The sequence below is a fragment of the Neolamprologus multifasciatus genome, chromosome 8, assembly GCF_963576455.1.
Source record: "Neolamprologus multifasciatus chromosome 8, fNeoMul1.2, whole genome shotgun sequence".
Lineage (NCBI taxonomy): Eukaryota > Metazoa > Chordata > Actinopteri > Cichliformes > Cichlidae > Neolamprologus > Neolamprologus multifasciatus.
Window position 1 is genome coordinate 26,607,278 of NC_140446.1, and position 20,390 is coordinate 26,627,667.

Sequence of the window (20,390 nt, forward strand, 5' to 3'; positions counted from 1 at the left end):
TTAACAAAGCGTGAACTAAGCAAGCTTTCCACTAATTTATTTTAGTAGTCTTCAGGAATGGTTCTCCAGGCTTCTTGAAGAACATTCCAAAGCTCTTCTTTGGATGCTAGCTGCGTTTTCTTCTGTTCTCTGTAAAGGTGATCCCACATCTTCAATAATGGGATCAGGGGTCTAGGAATGCAAATCCATGACTCAGAGTGTCCATGTGTAGTGTGTGTGTGTGTGTGTGTATTTGTGACAGTGATCTGACAGTAGTTTTCTACATTTAGAATTCCATCAATTTTATCAAGATATCCAACACTACTGGGTGCAATGCCACCCCTAACCAGGACAGAGCTACCTTAAGTATTACAGAGGGCATTAGACATTAACTGTTGTACCTCTCTCCTGACTTTTACAAATTAATGACAGTTTGGACCAAAAGTTTCAAATTTGGATCACTCCATATGGTCTGATACCTTAGCCTTTCCTCCCTGTTTACCTAACGAAGAAGCATAGAATTCACATTATTTTATGTATACTAAATTAAATGCATTATGGATGTCTAAATTAGTGAAAAATGATGGCTCAATGAAAAGGTTCAAAAAGATGAGGCTAATTGAAAGGGATACTTAGTTTTTCATAGTTATCTGATTAAGTCCTCAGTATACACACTGTCTAAACATCGTGTTAAGAGTTTAGAAAATAGAAAGAAAAATGACCAAGCCTGCCCTGATCCTAATATTAGCTGAAAGAAGAAGAGTCAAGCACATTATTATCAACTTGCTCTTCACTATAACACTTTGTACCGTTGTCTTTCCTTCCTTCTTTTATTTCTACACTAAAGAGTTTCTTCCTCTTAATAAAAAAAAATCATGCAATCATTTTCTCATGTAGATTTAAGTAGTTTATTGTAATCTTGGGATTTACCAATTTTCAAATACAAAAAACAAAAAAAAACATGAGCAAAGTCCCACAAAATTAGATGAATGAAAGGAAGATCACTATTTTAAGTGAAAGCTTCACCATTTTAATTTTTTGATAGAAAACAGATGAAAATGATCAAAACACATTTCTGACATTTTCACAGAAGAAGCTGAATGCTGCTCACTTTTCTGCTTCGTGCCTAAAACACATTATACACAACATGAAAAAGAACAAAAAATATATGATGTAAAATCAAACAAACTAAATACTGCTAAATACAAAGTACACATGAAACAAATATGGTCATTCTTCATATGAATTGAAGTTGGGAGAAGTCACAAAGATCTTTTATACACCGAGCTGAACTCTTTCACCTCAAGTATGTGTCCTGCATTTTTATTGTGTTTACTTTACAGTGTTTCTATTTTCTTTGTACCGTCAGCTGCTGACTTAGACAACAGTCATCGCAGCCTGTGCCCCACACAGAGTACATTTAACTGTGGGACTGTAAGTATTTAAATGCTGGAACCACTACTTTTTCAGTTTCATTGTAGACTATTTGAATCTGTGTCCTCTTTCTGTGTAGCTCAAAGAAGACATTTGTCTAGGTATCTTTGTGAGGTAATTCACTGGCATCAGTGTATTCACACACTTTTTACCTGAGGTTTAACCATCTAAGTGCCTAACTCTAACCTAAAACGTACTGCTAACTTTACCCCTGAACAAGCATTTGGAGGGTTCTCAAAGTGGTTACAAAGTTAGCTGGACATGTTTTGATTCTCTCTCTTTTTTTTGTCCAGTTGGTTGGTTTCCTGTGGCAATGACCTCTGTCATCACTCACTCGTGGTAGACAAGTGGTTCAAATGAAAACATGCATACTTTAAATAGTAAATAGGGAATGATTTTGCAACATCTGCTCCTTGCTGCCCATTAGACAGAATTCAGATTCAATGCGCATTCACACCAAGAAGCTACTTCCCTTAACCAATCAAGCATTCCTGTGTCACGTAGTTAATGTGTAACAAATGTATGTAGAAGTCTTTTGTGCCTGAACATGCTGTAGGCCTTTAGGAAGGCCTTGCCGCAGATATGGCAAACAAATGGTTTTTCTCCCGAATGTATTCTAGCATGTACATTGAGATACCACATTTTTACAAACCCCTTTCCACAGATGTCACATTTATACGGTCTTTCTGTGGTATGGTGCATGAGAATGTGTTTCTTAACCTCCGAGGTTGATCTGTAGTACTTTTCGCATTCAGGCACGGTGCATTTGAAAGGTCTTTCTCCAGTGTGGATTAATTTATGCCTTTTCATCGTCGATGCCGAAAGCATCTTCCCGCAGGTCGGACATGGACTGCGGAACAACTCGTGTAAGTGTTTGCTCCTCTGGTGCTTTTTCAGCGCTCCTTTCTCTTTAAAGGACTTCTCGCACTGAGAGCAAGAGTACTTCTTCTCATTGCGAGACTCGCTGTGGATGAAGTGCAGGTGGCGCAACATGTTGGACTTTTGGGCGAACGTCTTGCCGCACTCTGCACACAGATAGGGCTTCTCTCTGGTGTGGACCCTCTCATGGTACATGAGCTCAGAATCACATTTGAATCTCAGGCTGCACTGAGAACACCGGAACGGCAGGTGGCCCGTGTGGTGCCATTCATGTATGATTAAAAATCGCAGCCTGGGGAGAGTTTTGGGGCAATGGCTGCATTTGAATGGTCTGCTGAGTTTATGGGTGTTTTCGTAATGTTTGAGTAAGGGCTTGAAAAGACTGAAAGACCTGTCGCAGCGGTTGCACTGAAACGGAGTGTGTGAAACTTTGTGCCTTGCCAGCGTCGCAGCATCTCGAAGGACTTTTCTGCATACGTTGCAGTAGAGCTCGTTGTGGGTCAGCGTATGCTTTTGCAGAGCAACTTTGTACTTGAACGCCTCTTGGCATATGTCACATTTGTAAAGATTCTTGACTTCATCTGGATTCCCTGGATCTACATGATGCTGAGCATATTCATAACAAGTCTTATTCAAGTGCTTCTTCAGAGAGGATATGAGTTTAAACCTGCTGTCGCATCGAGGGCACGCGTAGTCATTGGTGGGAAAGTGGGTTTTCATGTGAATTCTCAGGGTTGTGTTGACATGCTCTTTGCAGATAAAGCACTGGATTAAACGAGTGTGTTGGGTAGAGCTATGCTTTATGCCAGCAGTGCCCCGATTTCTGCTAGAATCTGACACATGTTTAGGACCCAGGAACGAAGGGTCCTCGTCTGAGCTGCTACAAACTGAACCATCTTCAGGGAAACTGTTAACAGGACTCACAACTGAAGACTCATCGTCTGAGTAGTGAGACCATGAATCAGTTACACTGGGACTTCTACTAACAGCGTTATGACAAGAGTCCTTATCCGAGTAGTAAGACCAGGAGTCATCTTCACTGCAAGTACTGATGGGAGCCATGTATGAGGAGTCTTTGCCTGAATCCTCATTGTCTGACAGCATTTGAGAAACCCTCTCGAACTGTTTTGCTTTCGTGGAAATAGATTTGTCAGCAGGTAGGGCCTCTCCGCAGAGTTCTCCTTTCACCTCTTGGAGAATCTTTTTCATTCTTAGGCCTCTGTTTGATCTCACAGGTCGAGACTGGAAAGACAGTGGCAGTTCAAGTCTTCTTAGACGAACGTGGCACTCTTTGATTAGGCAACTAGAACCATCTGTCTGACTTTGAAGAGTTACATTTTCGTCATGTTTTGTTGAATCTCCTAAAGGCAACTGTGTTCCACTGTGCTCAGGAATCCAATCGCTTTTACCATCATTGGTCTCACACGTCAGTGATTCCTTTTCCGAATCTGATAAAAATAACAATTCATCCAAAATGCTGCCCTTTGCTTGTGTTTTAAGCTTTAGAGCTGAAATGATCCACTCACCATCCAGAGAACTATCTGAAAAGACGAAAAAAAGGTGTCATATAACAGTGAACAAGAACAGAGCCCTACACCCAAGTGCCATTCATTATTACATTATTGCACACGTCATACTAATCTGAGAACATTGGATTTATTTTTTTGACCACAAAGCAGCAATCTCACAATAATAATAATAATAATAATGGATTGGATTTATATAGCGCTTTTCAAGGCACCCAAAGCGCTTTACAATGCCACTATTCATTCACTCTCGCATTCACACACTGGTGGAGGCAAACTACGGTTGTAGCCACAGCTGCCCTGGGGCAGACTGACAGAAGCGAGGCTGCCACAAGCCAAATACACACCATTAAAGTGGACCCATTAAAAATCAGCTCCAGTGTCTCCAATGTCAGACTCTACTAGAGTAGCTTTGCATGGTTCACAGTTCAAAATAATCCTTATTTGTCTTATACTGGTCCTTTGTTTCAGCCTCGCAGTAAATCTGCTATCTGAAACAAGTTGTTTTAGCTACTCAACAGACCTTTAGGGTAACTTTCCTCCGATTAGCTGTGCCTTGCAAACTGCAAGTGGGCGGGGCCTTTAGCGCTCACAGCCAGAGCCATGTGCCTGAGACGGCTAAATCAGGGATACAGAGCTAAGAGTAGAAAATCTGTAACTACTTACCTATATGATCTAGTTGGTTAAGGTGTTTTTGATACTGCAGCAGAGTTTTGAGCTCTTCACACTGAGACACCAACTGCATGCAGTCCTTGAGAGCAGAAGAAGCTTCACCAAACATGGAGGCAACCTTTTGAAAATGAAAAAGAAAGAGCGGCGTACATTTGTTAATCTAGCTTAAAATAGAATTGGGTAATGTTGAGTAGCACTTTTGTGTACCTGCTGGAATGACTGAAGATGAAGAATCTTTTCAAATCTGGATAAAAACAGGCACATCAAAGTGTGAAGTGTTTCATCATATGCAGGACCAAACTCTACAGGGAAAACATTCTGAGAAGCACAGACAAGAAAGCACAACATGAACGTCCAAAACATACAGAAATATCACTGCTGGCGCTTTTAGTAAACTCAAAAATACACCTTTACACATACTAGACTACTTTACCACCACTACTACTACTTGAAAATGAAAGTACTCCAGCTTTGATAATAAAATAATAACACTTATATGGTATTATTATCTAGGATGCCAAAAAGCAGTGAAAAAACAAATACTGACCTGAAAGAAGTGCTCTCTCTCTTCAGCATCATTCTGCAAGCTCTTTACAAGATCCACAAAGTTTGATTGTGGCAGTTCTACATTACTAGCACCAGCCTGCATAATTCATAATAATAACAATTAATAATGATAATAAGCTGTTTTGGGAATCTAAATTATACTGTCACAATAACAGAAAAAAAACAATGAAATCACCTCCACTAGCCATGCATTGATGAGCACTTGCATCCTGTCCAAGTGTGGCTGGATGATCTCAAAGTCAGCAGGAGCTTCACGCTGGTATAACTCCAGGATCAGCTGAGCGCAAAGAAACTGATGTTTAATAGAGTGACATGAACAAACATGACGACAGACGGATTGGGGCTGCAGCTGCAGTAATGCAGACGCTGCACCGGTCCGTCGTGGTGAAGAGGGAGCTGAGTGTAAAAGCGAAGCTCTCAATTTACCGGTCGATCTACATCCCTACCCTCACCTATGGCCACGAGCTGTAGGTAGTGACCGAAAGGACGAGATCACGGATACAAGCGGCGGAAATGAGCTTCCTCCGAAGGGTGGCTGGCCTCTCCCTTAGAGATAGGGTGAGAAGTTCGGCCATCCGGGAGGGGCTCAGAGTAGAGCCGCTGCTGCTCCACATCGAAAGGAGCCAGCTGAGGTGGTTTGGGCATCTGACAAGGATGCCCCCTGGGCGCCTCCTGGGTGAGGTGTTCCAGGCATGTCCCACCGGGAGGAGCCAGACCCAGGACACGCTGGAGAGATTATATCTCTCGGCTGGCCCGGGAACACCTTGGTGTTCCCCCGGACAAGCTGGAGGAGGTGGATGGGGAGAGGGAGGTCTGGGCCTCTTTGCTTAGGCTGCTGCCCCCGCGACCCGGCCCCGGATAAAGCGGATGAAGATGGATGGATGGATGGACATGAACGATCACTATTTCAATTTTCAAGGGGTTGGGCAACCTAAATCATCAGAAATGAGACTGTAGGGTCCTGAGAGACCTGAGAAAGGATTATTTAACAGTAGTAACCTGCATTTTTTGCCAGCATGCACGGCTTTTATCAGCAATACAAACAGGTAGCACAACCTGTCCCACTCACTTTTGTCATTTCAACTAGGGATGCAACGATACCAATTTTTTCAAACCGATACAATACCAATACTTGGATCTGAGTACTTGCCGATACAGAGTACAAAAACCGATACTTCTACCACACACACACACACAAATGCAATGAATTGGAAGACAGGTTTTATTTTATTCTCTGCTGGAATTTCATATCGCAGCTCGAGTATGCTGAGAAGACGGTGCAATCCTATGTTTTCCACGACTGGCATTGGCTGGTCATCCAGAGCGATAAAATGAGTCAGAGCCTCTGTTATTTTAACTGCCTGTGGATTTTCTCTTGACATTTTTCATCGCTTTTCCAAAACCTGAGTTAAAGTTGGCTGTTCCAGTCCACACTGCTGACATTTTGTTTAGCCTAGCTACAGCAGCCTCCAGTTTCTCTTTTTTATCTGGAGCCGCCAGTCTCACTCGCCTAACCCTGTGCCTGTTTACCGCGGGATGTCCCCCTAGTGGCCAATCTAAAAAACTACAACAGAAATGACAAGCCACCCTCTGATTAATTAAATAAGTTAGTATCGGTTCATGGTATCGGTTAACTTTTACGAGTACGAGTACACACACATTTTACAGTATCGGCCACGATACCCGATACCAGCATCGGTATCGGTGCATCCCTAATTTCAACCGTTTTCCATAAAAGAAAACGGGTTAACAGATCAGAGAAGATCCAGAGCAGAAATGAGACTTCCACATGGAAATGTAAAAACAGCACCAACACTGATTTAAGTCCAGAGGGGATCCGTCAAAATTTGTTTTGGTTTTGTGTGGAAGTTTCTAGTCATGCTTGGTATCGTATTTCACCTTAGTGGCTTAATTGCTGAACGGCACAACTAATTAATTATTAATATTCTCAATGTTAAGATCATCACAGTTATTAATCTTAACTATTCATTGACTGTAGACAAAACGGTTCTACAGCACTGTCACGTAGACGCTACTTTCACATTCAGATTGAGGGGACTTTCCCGCTAATGTGTAAGTCTTTGCATCACCAAAGCATGAAGCCAAGTTGCCTCTGATGCCTACACTGAAGCATACGTGTGTGCACGAATTTAAGACTTTGTTTGTTATCTGCACAAGTGCTATATAAATATCAGCCCATTGTCTTTTACCAAATGGAATGCTACTGTGTTGGTGATGGATACGCCGGCACTCTGTACAGGCACGTTGATGTTGAACAATTCACATTGTCAACCACTGTTTTTCTTGGCCTCTGTGTATTCACCATACTGCAATTGGTGAATTATTTGAGATCCAGACACTGCTCTACACTCTACACTTATTGCAATGGTTCTTGGGTAACATCATTTGATCTAAATGCCCTTAGTCAAGTGTATTCAGGAAACTTCACAATGCGTGGTGCTTTGTGACTGGTATATGCAGACACATCTTCAGGTGGTGATTTAGGGAGTGCTAGATTTTCTTATGCTTTTGATCATTTAATTACAGGAAGCTAGGATGTAGATTAATTCTACTTCCTAGCTTGTAATTAAATTAAATGTAATTTAATGTAGTTTAATTACATTTAATAATTAAATGTAATTAAATGATCAATTACAGGAAGCTTGCAAGCTCCTGTAATTAAGCTTGCAAGCTTCCTGCAAGCTTAATTACAGGAGCTTGCAGGAAGCTATAAACTAATATATATCTAATTTATATTAGAGTTATAAACTTTTCCCACAATCTACTTAAAGATTAAAGGTTTGAGAAGTAGAAACATGACTGTGTTTGTGGCAGAATGCCTGAAAGAAATAATATAGCTGACTGTGGACATTAGATTAGTGGAAATCTGGATTTTGGACTGCATAATCCAAGTGTGACAATGTTGACTGTGGATACAATGTCTTCTGAGACACAGAGAAGGTGAACAGATGGTATCTTAGTGTGTGGTTCCCAAAAGGAAGGATGTAGGAGGAGTGGCAATGGCCACCCAATCAAATGACCTAGAACCAACTGACATGTCAGAGCACAGAGTGATGGAAAAGCAGCCAACTGTTGGAAATGCTGCAGTCCTCGTGAAGCTGGTTGCCAAAGAATAAGAGAACAAAAGGCGTGCAAACCTCTTATCGACGTGAAAGACGAAGGCAAAAAAGTACAAATCCATCAAATCTACAATGACTTCATTTGCAGATGCTGATAAACTCACCCGTGCTCTGAGGCCCAGGCTGAGTTCAGTCCGCTGGCGGCTGGTGAGCAGCTCTGGAAGAATGTCTGTAACCATAGACACAAACTCCTCAAGCATCCCGTAATCAGCTATAGCTTTTTGCTGGATGGTCTGCCAGACGGCCGCTGAGACCAACCGAAGTGGTGGGACCAAGAGGCGCAGGGCAGTCAGGGAGAGTGTTGCACCTGAATGTGAACAGAAGTGGGTCATTTTAACATCGGGGATAAATGTTTTATTATCAATATCCATAAAAGGAAACATAACTTAAACCCAGACACAAATATTTGGCTTAACACACCAGTCCAATTGTTTGCATATTGTATATTTAGTGGTGACCTTGCTCCAAATGCTGCTCATCGTCTGTTTTTAATGAATATCTCATTAAAACTGACTGTTTTGACTATTACTGTTGTTATTATTATTATTACTACTACTACCAAACTAAAATATGTCATTTGGCCCATAAACTAGTTCCTGGTTTATTGTGCAAATTTTCTGACAATGAGTTTCATGAACATGGGATTTACTAAACTGCAGGGCCAAAATATTGTTTTGCTCTTTTGCTTTGTGTTCCTTGATCCTTTCATAGCAAAGCAGTCGCATATACATATTTAATAAACTCATATGTATATGGTGGTGTTTAGCCCTATCGCCTAATAGCAAGAAGGAATCCACTGGTCAGTTGAGGCATGTTCTACCCGTTGCCTGCACAATACACAGACATCTGTAGTACTCAGTAGGCTGGCCAGTAATGAACTGTTGACATACCTCGCCTCTGTCAGTGCGCCCCAGGGTGGCTGTGGCCACATTGTAGCTGCCATTACCAGTGTGTGAATGGGTGCAGGACTGGATGTGTAAAGCGCTTTGGGGTCCTTAGGGACTAGTAAAGCGCTATACAAATACAGGCCATTTACCGTACAACATTAAATCAAATCTATACATCTGTTTGAAATCTACTCACAATTGAAAAATACAACATACTGTAGTCTACTATTACTTTATGGTCAAATGAGTTTTGCTCAGAGTGTCACATTTAAGAATGCAAGTATTTATAATGCTCATGACAGATGGTAGCATCGCAGCCTCACAGCAAGAAGGTCGTGGGTTCAAATCAACCAGCCAGCTGGGGCCTTTCTATGTTCTCCCCATGATTGTGTTGGCTCTCTCCTGATACATCTGCTTCCTCCCACAGTCCAAAGACATCCAAGTTAGGTTAACTGGTGATTCTACAGTAAACTGGCCATAGGTGTGAATTTGAGCGTGATTGCGTGTTAGCCCTGCAATAGATTGGAAACTTGCCCAAGGTGTAGTCTGCCTCTCTTCCTATGAAAGCTGGTACATGGTCCATTGTAACCGTTTATAAGTTTGTTGCAAAATTTCCACCACAGTGCATTTAGATTGAGTCAAAAGAACCCACGAAAAACGTCTCCAACATGTTGTTGGCATCAAGAACGGAAGCCGAGACCACTTTAAATGAACTAATACCAAATTCATTTGTAGACAGTGCCTATGTTAGATGTTGCACGTATTTGCATAAAGTGCCTATTCAAGAAAATGCAGGCAGTGTTACTCATAACTGTGCTATTTTTATTCGACACCCAATATTTTATTACTACTCATCAGCGTTTGTGAAATATCTCCTCCGTTAAAATGCCACATAAGCAGCTTGTTATTCAGACTGTCTGATTAAAAACTTAAACTCTTTACAGTGATGCTAGGAAAACTTACCTGAAGAGTTAGTAGATTTTCCTTCTGAAATATCATTTTCCATCCTGTTCATCCACTGCACTCGATCGCACACAATCAGAAATTAGCTATAAATACAGGGGGGGTGTCCTTTCTTTTCCACTACTTCTCCTTTCTTCGTCAGACACGTTAAAACCGTCACTTGTTATTTATGACAATGACTAAAACCAACGCGACTCAAAAATGGGGGGAAAGAAAAAAGCTTGGTCCGACGACGTTTTTGTTCCGGGTGGCTCAAATCGATGGTTCCGAGCACACTCGTCATATAATCCAGCCCCGTCAACACGTAACAGCTAGTGCCGTGCGATACTTCAAAGTCGGGTATTAGTCTGATACCAAGAAAATACAGGGCAAGTATTGCCGTTACCAATACTAAAAATGATTCTTTTAAACTAAAAAAGGCCACTTATATAGGATAGAGCAGTTATGAAAATGATAATAATCAATTTGCAATTTTTTTCTTCTTTTAATGATCACTAAATCACTATGATTTTTCTTTCTACCATAATTAACAGAACAAAACTCACCCCTCTGCTTTTATTTTCTTTGTTTTTTGGAGACTTATAATTTAAATGTGTCTGTCTCTAAAGCACTTTGACTTAGCTTCTGTTTTTTAAATGTTCTATAGTCTATAAATAAAAAATAGACGTAACAATCAGCACAAAAAAGGTTAATGCATTTTTCGCTGATTGGTTGGTTAATAAATTCATTAATCTAGCGAATGATTGAGCAAACAGTAGAATCAGCAGTCTGTTCACGCACCACATTTAATGAAAATATGTCTATAAATCTGCAGTTTGGAATAGTATCATGCTTAAGAATGCATTATTGTCTGCATTTTATTTAAGTATTTAAAATTTAAAAAAAAAAATAGTCACGGTACGTGGTGTAGTGGTTAGCAACTTCCTTCTCCAGTCCAAACACATGGGTTAGGTTGTTTGGTATTTCTAAACTGCCTGTAGGTGTGAATGTTTGTCTGTCTTTATATGTTTTCTCTGCAAACTTATGTCTTGTCTCTGTTGTCTCCATATGTACCCTATAATATAAGTACATACAGGTTTTAGAGCAACTTATGCTCTCATCCAGGTGTTTCTTTCAGGGAAGGCCTTGAATTTTTCACCAAGACAATGCATACCAGGATATATGTATATGTATATATGTATCTTCCTTCACTCTATGATATTAGCCAGCACTCTGCCTTTACCAGTCATAGTCTCTACATTTAAATGCTTCCTCTCACCTCTACTACTTTCCTTCTCTCTCACTGCCCCCTAGCATGCCTTCCTTCTTTTGTCTTCTGCCAACAGCAGCACAGTTTTGACCAGCAGTGAAAGCACTCGTTGTTGAACCGGGCCTTAACCAATCCGGTATGAATGGAAATCTCATTCTGTATTATTTGCATGCTTAATTTATATCAGATGCACTTCCTGAGGCAAAGTTCCCCATTCATCAGGGCTTGGGATACTAGGAGTACACTGGTGTGTGCCCCCCAACATGGGTGGAATACTGACACCAAAAAGGAAAATTCCAGTATATATGAGAATGTGATGAGCTTATTAGACTTTCTGCATCAGCAGATAAGAAAAAGTAATAAATCTGACCGTCATGTGTAACGTCATAGGAGCAAAACTTGAGTGGAATCACAGTACTAAGACAAATGTTTCCCACAAAGCTTTTATTAGTGGTGGTAATATCATGCAAGAGCTCTGGTGAGAAATGAAAAAGAGAACTTGAGAATGATGAGCATGAAAACTCTATCAAAAACCAATATAACTTCATAGGATACTGCCGCAGTCTCTTTCCAAATCCAATAGGGAGATTCCTTTCTTAGGGTCAAATTATGCACAACAGGTAGAACTTTCTACAGACTGTTTATTGGAAACCAGCAGGAAGATTTAAAAAATAAATACATTTGCAGCTAAAAGAAAAAAAAAGACCTCTGCAGTGGGACTTCACACACAGCACATAACCAGTGAGTTTATGCATCTCAAACATATAAAAGGAACCATCTGAAATGATGTATAATTACAGGTGGCATCGGTCACTTTAAATGAAAGCAATTAACGGTGAGTTCACTGACTTTCTTCACACGTTTGTTTTCGTTTATGTTTACTCCTAATATGGACCGTGCTTCATATGGCGATGGAGAATACACTGAGGATCTAATGCCCATCATTTCTGACAGCATTTGAACCAAAATATATTCTAAAGTTACCTTCAGAGTTGCTTTGATTTTGAAAAAGAACAATTTATGGCATCTACTACTATTTTTTTTTCCACCAAAAGGCATGAGCAGCAGTCATTACAAATGGGAATGCATACTGGCCAAAAACAGAACGGCAGAATCAAAGTTATGGGATTCAATACAAGCCTCCTCAGTCAGATTTAGAAAAAAAAAACAAAAAAAACAAAAAAAAACAAGAACAAAGATTTTATTTTGATTGCAAATACTATTAAAAATGCTCAATAATATCCCACCACAAGAAGTCTGCTTCTATATCATACAGTGCCAAATCACAGGCAATTTTATCTCCCGAGCTCCATCGATGTGTCGAATCTCCAGAGTACACATTTTATGTAGAAAACATTTCTCGCTTTTTTTTTTCCTTCCGTTATACAGAGTAATAAAAAAAGTTAAGGCAAGATGCATCAAACAGAAATCTGCAGGCCAAGGAGCAGCTGCTGAAGGTGTTCCAATCCACTGATTCTGGATCAGCCAGTGGCTCCTGCTAGCTCTCTGTCTCAGGCATCTTACACTGGTGGGAGGGGAAGAGGAGGAAGTGACTGCTGATATTGGGGGAATGGGGCTGTCAGAGGTGTCTGCTGCCCCTCCTCCTCCCCTCCAATCGCCCTATTTGAGTCTGCCAAAACACTCTTCTTTGGCACTTAGGCTGGCAGACTCAGCTTCTTTCCTTTCAGTACTGAAACCAGACAGGACAGATTTATGTTAAACATATTAGACAGCGAGCATTCATCACAAGAAGACACACTGATGGATTAATTTTTTTCAGTTTAGTGTTTTTTGCTGCCTGAGACTTGAACACCAAAACTTACATGAAAACTTTATTTCATCAACATTTGTTTCAACATCAGTGTAGTTAAAGGGAACTTATTATACCTGAATTATTTAAAGCAATCAAAGGGAAGAAGCCACTGCTATTTATATCCAAATGTCTATGCGCTGTGTTTAAGAGACGTCAGCTGAAGTCGATCTATGATTTTGATGAACACCAGTTTCTACCACAAGATGGTGGAGTGACTATATGTTAGGGGTGGGGGAACAAAAATCAATACTGTGTAGTATCGTGATATTTTGTTTGCTAATAATGTATCAATACAGGGATCAATATTTTGTTACAAAAAAGGTTTTTGTGCTCTGACTTCAGAGCATGTTGATCCTTTTTCTGAGCAAGAATCCTGACATTCCTTCACTGTCCAAATGTGTTTAACTTTTTTTTGGCAGCAATAAACATGACAGTTTACTTATTTTAATTTAAGACATGTTTTATTTTAATTAAGTTTAAAACTTTTTTATTTAATGTAAAATTATATTTTTTAATTTACTTTCAAATTCTTCAGTTGCTGAAGGGGCTGCATAGTTTTCATAAACTGCATAGTTCAGAATAGCTATAATTGTACCAGATGGTTGATTCAGTTAAGTTGGACTAGACTGTAATACAAACCGTTCAGTTTGTCAACAATAAAACTGAAATGAGAGAAAGACTGAGTGTGAGACTTTGATATTAGATAAAATGAATATTGATAAAGTTTACCTTTATGTACAGAATCTGAATATCGCAAAATATTTTTAAAAATTGCAATAATATCGTATCGTGCGTTAAGTATTGTGATAATATCATATCGTGGGATGTATGGTGATTCCCACCTCTACTATATGTACTGCCCAGTGTGCTCTGAAACATGAGTGTAAAGCCTGGTTTATGGCCACTGCATTGGTTGTGTTGTTTGTGTCACCAGTGAGAAAAGAAAAAGGAAGTCGTCTTAAACTCATATTAAAAACTCAATAAATGATGAAGCATCGAGGGCGTTTCTGAATTTTTCATTATAGTGATGCAGTAGTTGATGCATGCATCAACAATGCATCTCTTCCTGATACTCTTTTGTAAACAAGACCGTTATGAATGACATCAATTCATGGACAAACCTTAAAAGTTTAGGATTGCAAATCATGAAAAGAAAAAAACAAAACACTACACACAGTAAAAACAAAATGTTCAGATTGGAGAATCTAATCTTGTGCTCATGTTTGCTTTGTCCTTGAAACAAATTACAACATATCTGCACTGCTACCATTAAAGAGATTTTCAACTTTGGTTTGAACAAATATATATTTAATTTAAAAAATGAAATGAAAAATGCAGCAGCACTCACCTTTTGTTACATACAAATAGAAGAAGTCGCAGTAGAGGATGGTCTGCACCACTCCAGCAACGATGGCAATCATATCAAAGAACCCCTCAAAGTAGAACCTCCATATCCAGTTGATGAGGTAGAGAGCTCTGTACAGACCCAGGAAGAACAGGTAGTGGGTGGTGATGGTCTCAGCTTCTCCCGTCTTGCTGATCATGAAGAGCTGAGGTAGTATGGCCACTGACTCCAAGTAGATAGAAAATGTCCACAGGATCTGAGGTGGAGGAAATGGATGGCAGAGTGTCAGCAGTGATGTGTGTTTTAAATTTACATACAGAGATTTTATCATGTTTGCCAGCGTTGAATGGCGGGTATAACTGCGAGTACTTGGGCGAATGTTAAAGTGATTTTCCTGGACTGAAAATCAAGCTCACAGAGATCTTCATCTCTGCAAGTCAGTGTGTTGCAAATACATGAAAAAAGAAAGCATGCACATGTAAACAAACCAGCCAGAAGCACGGTAAAAGAAATCAAACTGAAACATAACCCTTTTTTAGTAAGTCTGCACTGGTGCATGCATGCTGCATGGCAGCTGTCTCACGTGACTGAGTTTAACATGTATGTGCATCCTGTTCCCTCTATAGAATGAAGTGCTGGGTGATTCCTCAGACTTTGGTTTCAGTTATGATTTTCTCTTCCAAAGATTTTGAAAACAACTTTGTTTGGACCCAAGTTGGGCTACATGTCAGTCACGGATAATGCACGTGATCTAGGCTTTGAAGGAGGCATGCTCCGTTTCCTCCATGTTCGTGGTATAAGATGCAAAAAACGTAGCCTAGTGAATGATGGTAATGCAGCATACAGCGGCTGCCTTTGAGATGTTTTAAACAGAGCTCCACCACAATGATGGAAACTTGAAGCTAGGGCTGGGCCATATCATACCGTTCACGGTAATACCGGTATAATTTTGGGCAACGATAGAAAAATGAAATATCGCGATAGAATATGGGTAAAACGCGCATGCGCAGTGCCTTTGTTTTCATACGCACACGTCGGAAAAAGCATGGCGGCGACAGTCGCCGCTTATAATCCAATGGGCCTTATGTATGAATTCTGGTTGTGTTTACTGACCTCAAAACAATTTTATGTGGTACACAGCGCTTGAAAATTTGTCAAGTGTTTTAGTACGACTTTGCTAAGCTACGAAGCCGCACCGCTTGATGGATTGTCGGAGCATTGCGGCTATATTAGGCAGGAGCCTCGCGGAGTGATACGTACTGCACTTCAACATAATATTACTGTATTGTGTGTGTATAACCTCTTTTTAAGTTTTGTGGATATTATACATGGTTATGCTGAGGATATGTCGGCTATTTCTTTATATAACTTTAATTCACATAAAACAGCTGCTTGTTTAAGTGAAAATACATTGATTTTTTTTTTTTGCACTAATAAAGTTGTGGAGTTGTAAAGTATTTTGTCTAGTGTCAGTTATATCGTTATTGCAAATTTTCAAATGTATATCGTGATAAATATTTTTGGACATATCGCCCTGCTCTACTTGAAGCACCATGTTGCTGTTCAGCACATGAGGATTCCCATACCTGCTGCTCTGTTAATAGTTCGACACTACCATCTATGGCACTATGACAACACAGAAGCAGCATGAAAGATCGACTGCTCTTAAATAGTTGGCTTATAGGTGCTGCAGAGAGCCTGTCAGAGTAGGAATCAACCTAGATGACAGCCCTCTTTTGTCTTCCATAACTTGCATACCAATTTCTCCTCGCTTCTTCTTCTTTTACATTATCTATTCTTTTTTGGAGTCTTTAAGTAGTTGTGTCTAATAACAGTCATTTCAAGATTTAACAATATAGTCATAAATTTTATTTTATCATAGCGCAGCCCTGGCTGTGTGTTTGAATGTCTGACCTCCAGAGGAGAGAAGTCATGGTTAACCAGGAAAGCCAGGCCACCAACAGGGACGACCAGGAACTCCACTCTGAACGTGTCATGGTTTCCATCATAAGTTGCCTTGAACTTCATGTAGATCAGGTACACAGTGGCGTATGAACATCCGATGTAGATGATCTGAAATATAAATGGGAAAGCATTAAGACTCTCGTGACCTAATGGCCTGAGGTACTTGCAGCTGTGCAGCATGGACACCTCGTACAAGCCTACCACTAATTATTTGGCAGCTGTATCGTTTAGCAAACACTGACATGTTGGGCCTGGTGTACTGGTTACGCCCACACTGTGTTCATTGCTCGGATGGGAAATGCTGCAGGATGTGATGATGAGAAGGGGGCAGGTTCTTACCTTCATGGTGGTGTTGTAGAGAGAGATGAACGATGTGAGCAGGTCAAGGTATCGAGTGGTGAACACCAAGGCAAACAAGATCTGACTCTTTCCCGAAATACCTGTGAAAGACAGCACAAAGTATTTTAAACTTAACATTATAACGTTTTACTCCCTATTATATAGTTAGTATAGGAGCAGAGGATATTATATAATTGGAACAAGTATCTGGTATGTTGCCATGTGACAAAACCTGTTTTTTTTAAATCATCTAATACTATAAAGAGTTTTTTCACCTCATTCATGCTCAAATAGCTGCACTACTATTACTCACTAATAACAGAAATCTTCCAGTGAGTTGATTTTAAACTTTAAATGCTCGTTTTTGAAGTTGTACATAATCAGAGCTCTGGAAAAAGCCACCAGGGTATTCCCACTTGGAAACACAAATTGTGAAGCTGCTAGGAACAATCTAACGTTGCATGTTCTGCTACTCCCATTAAGTGTGCTCCAACAACATAATTGTTTAAAACTAAACTAAAAACTTGTGTAGTTATCTGAGGTTTTGTACTTCCTGATATTCATGTATTGTTTTATTCAATTATGGCTCCTTTATCAAGTGTCATTTGAAAGTTTTATCACCTTTACTGGTCCACTGTTTGTGAGTCATTTCAATTTATTTCTGCTTCTTTAAGTATTGTTAAAGCAGCCACTCCCATTAGGATGGAAAGGGATAAAGGCAATCACTCAGAAGTACTTTGATTTGCAGGAACAAATAAGCCTAAGGCAGAGATGTCTGGGGGGGGCAGAACTAGTCCACCAAATGTCCAATCTGGTCTACACACAGACAACTCATGTGAATTATAGATTCAACATGAATTGAAAAACACATGCAATACCACAAAGTTGATTCGGTTCATCTAAACGTAGTGTTTTCAGTGGGAGAAACGTTTTGTCACTCATCCAAGTGACTTGGAGTCAGTCTCAGCTGACTGCAAGTTTCCCTAAACTTACAAACACTACATTTGCATATTGACCAAAACTAGCACCACATGAACATAATCGATTTTTTGGGATTTCTTTACCTGGATGATTGAGCATGCATCAAGACACATGCAATAAGACTTTATGTTAGAGTGTGCACTTTTAAAAAAATGCATTGCTTGCTGTTCATGATCTGTTAATAAATGTCAATTAAATGCAATGGTTTACTTGCACAAGTTAAAAAACACAGGCTATTATGCAACTGCTTTACTTGCTTGCTCAACTTGTAATCAAATTTAACTGTTTGTGACCCATTAATGAATTCAACAGTCCTCTAAGGACACCAGGTGATCCAAACCCTTCATTTTGTTCCCCTTTACACTCTCACACACCAGTGTGTGGTTTAATCTGGGACTGGCTCCCTTGCAGTGATAGCAACCTAACCTTTGGCCACAGCAATAACAGGAAAGACAAAGTTTCACAGAATGCAGCAATTTACTTTTCCCTCAAAGACCTGCTGGACTTGCAAGCAAAAACATTCACCCAGTCACCAACTTTGCATGTGCAGACTCGGGAGCACTCGATGCTGCCACGTCAGAGAGGTCATACCAGGCTGTAGTAAAGCAAGTCACAGGAACAGTAAGGCTGAAACGTGGAACTAGCTTAGTGTCAATCAGGTGAAATGACGAAGCCAAACTATCAAGTACTGTGGCCCTCAGGTCCCCCATCTAACGCTAGTTTGGGGCCAAATGGACTGTCAAGACAAGCTAGTAGCACAACTGATGACGGAACCACATGACAAGTTTCAGGGTCCTATTCTTAAAAGGCACAGTGACAGCCGCGGGAGTGGTTGTCATTACTTGATGACAAAAAATACCGCTGAAATGGACAGGACTACTAGCCAGCTAGCTAACATTAGCCAAAAGCTGGCTAATGAGTTCCAACTAACTACAGATAAGTTCCACGGTGGACAGCTTTCACTTCTCCTCAAACTGCTAATTAAACGAGAAGACACATGCTTTGCCTACTAAGGTTCGCTTAAACTCTTAAGTTAAAGACTTTGGCTACTCACCGGCACAAGACCTGGTTTTCCATATTTTTAGCAGCAGGATGATGATAGCTGCTAAGTGGGAGAGGTCGCCGGTTAGCCTGAAAATATTCATGTTTGCAGGAACGCGGCAAGTAGCAGGGCGATTCTAGATTCTCTGAAGAACTCTGCCTGTCTCCGGTAACGGTTATTTTTCTTATCCGACAGCGCTGAATGACACTGTGGTGTTAGAATAAACGGTTTCTGGGTCCAGAAGATGGGAAAATGGCGAGTCAAGCGCGACGTGGCTTGGGGACGTGGCCAAGACCGCAGTATCCAATGCAAGACGGGAAACGCTCTTGGTCCCAGCCAATCAGGACAGAGCGATTGGTAATTTGCATAAACTATGCTGGAGGAAACGTTGCCTTGAAGTTCTACGAAAAAAGAAAGTAAATACAAGGTTCCCTTTTCCCAGTTGCAATGGTCAAGGAAACGAAACAGGAAATCAGCGTCTATCCTTTACTAAGACACGTGTAAATACGTGGAGTTCAATTTTACTTTAAGGAATATCCAGTTTCATTCAGGTGGTACTATGTTCATCCTATTTATAGCCTAGTTGTAATTCGTTATATTTTGCATAGTTTAAGATTGTCTGTAACTTGTATTTTTCTCATATTTATTGGCTACACCTACTGGAGTCAAATTCCTTGTTTGTTTGCACAAATTTGCCCAAATAAAGAAGATTCTCATGTGTAGTTAAATTCTCCTTATGAAACAGAATTTAACTCTACATATTGCTACGACACAGAATAAGTATCTTTATACATATTGAGAAGAATGTATAACTACATTTACACAATTTGGGAGTAAGTTCTCTCCAAACATTTAATTCCCGAAACTGAAGAGGTTATTTGCAGATTTTTAGAGGCGATCCTGTTTCGTCTGCAGCAGAGGTTTACTCTCAGGTGGTTCCTGTAATCAGCCATCTGCCCATACTCACATACCAGCTTTAGGCAGTCCTTGCCAAGTCCCCCAAAACTTTTGTTAGTGAAACAAACACCCCATTATATGACCCCATATGCTCATTGTGCTTTCATCTTGCAAACCCTGACTAACCCTTTAAACGGGTACAACATGAATGAGACTAAATGGCAAGCAGTACTAGGGCTGGGTATCGTCACTGATTTCTAGAATCGATTCAATTCCGATTCACAAGGTCCAGAATCGATTTGATCCACGATTCGATTTAATTCGATTCGATTCGATTCAATTCGATTTGAATCTGGGAAATTTTGACAGTCAGAAATATTATAATTCAGATCAGTACATTTACATATTTTTGTATCTATAAAAAGGAAGCTGACACTTTCCAGACTTTATCAAAGGTGTGAGCATCACAGCAGAGGCCTTTGTGTCAAAGTAGCTGAAGATAAAACACAGAAAAACATGAAGGTGATTTTCCTGTTCTGGGATTTTATAAAAATATTCTGCAGTACATCAAAAACGAAAGAAAACCATTAATCAACACATGAATGTTACCTCTGAAGTTACAGCGGTTTTATTAGAGAGCCTTTTGCATTTTGCATAATTTTAAAAAGTTGAAATTTGTTCAATATTGAATGGCAGAAATTAGGTTTTCTTT

The 20,390-nt window shown here is 40.1% G+C and overlaps 2 protein-coding genes across 2 annotated transcripts; both read right to left on the reverse strand.

Annotated features, from left to right (window-relative positions):
- Nucleotides 1–1,027: 1,027 nt before the first annotated feature.
- On the reverse strand, nt 1,028–10,376 carry LOC146513232 (uncharacterized). Its single transcript, XM_085171352.1, has 7 exons — nt 10,048–10,376; nt 8,302–8,504; nt 5,233–5,334; nt 5,038–5,133; nt 4,698–4,808; nt 4,485–4,608; nt 1,028–3,833 (listed from the first exon to the last, which is right to left on the reverse strand). Exons 1-7 carry the CDS (start codon nt 10,097–10,099, stop codon nt 1,918–1,920), a joined length of 2,604 nt encoding a protein of 867 aa, XP_085027478.1. The 5' UTR covers nt 10,100–10,376; the 3' UTR covers nt 1,028–1,917.
- A 1,345-nt stretch (nt 10,377–11,721) lies between these two features.
- LOC146513233 (ER lumen protein-retaining receptor 2) lies at nt 11,722–19,074 on the reverse strand. The gene is made up of 5 exons (XM_085171391.1): nt 18,794–19,074; nt 16,759–16,859; nt 16,369–16,527; nt 14,458–14,710; nt 11,722–12,986 (listed from the first exon to the last, which is right to left on the reverse strand). Exons 1-5 carry the CDS (start codon nt 18,882–18,884, stop codon nt 12,952–12,954), a joined length of 639 nt encoding a protein of 212 aa, XP_085027517.1. The 5' UTR covers nt 18,885–19,074; the 3' UTR covers nt 11,722–12,951.
- Nucleotides 19,075–20,390: the final 1,316 nt, after the last annotated feature.

Excerpts from the sequence above, each read along its gene's own strand:
- LOC146513233 (XM_085171391.1), bottom strand. The coding sequence starts at position 18,884 with ATGAATATTTTCAGGCTAACCGGCGACCTCTCCCACTTAGCAGCTATC. Across the intron at positions 14,711-16,368 it reads ATGACTTCTCTCCTCTGGAG|ATCCTGTGGACATTTTCTAT; the intron begins GTCAGACATTCA and ends CCTCCACCTCAG. Across the intron at positions 12,987-14,457 it reads CTATTTGTATGTAACAAAAG|TACTGAAAGGAAAGAAGCTG; the intron begins GTGAGTGCTGCT and ends GTCTGGTTTCAG.
- LOC146513232 (XM_085171352.1), bottom strand. The coding sequence starts at position 10,099 with ATGAACAGGATGGAAAATGATATTTCAGAAGGAAAATCTACTAACTCT. Across the intron at positions 5,335-8,301 it reads GCCTGGGCCTCAGAGCACGG|CTGATCCTGGAGTTATACCA; the intron begins GTGAGTTTATCA and ends CTTTGCGCTCAG. Across the intron at positions 5,134-5,232 it reads TCAATGCATGGCTAGTGGAG|GCTGGTGCTAGTAATGTAGA; the intron begins GTGATTTCATTG and ends TGAATTATGCAG.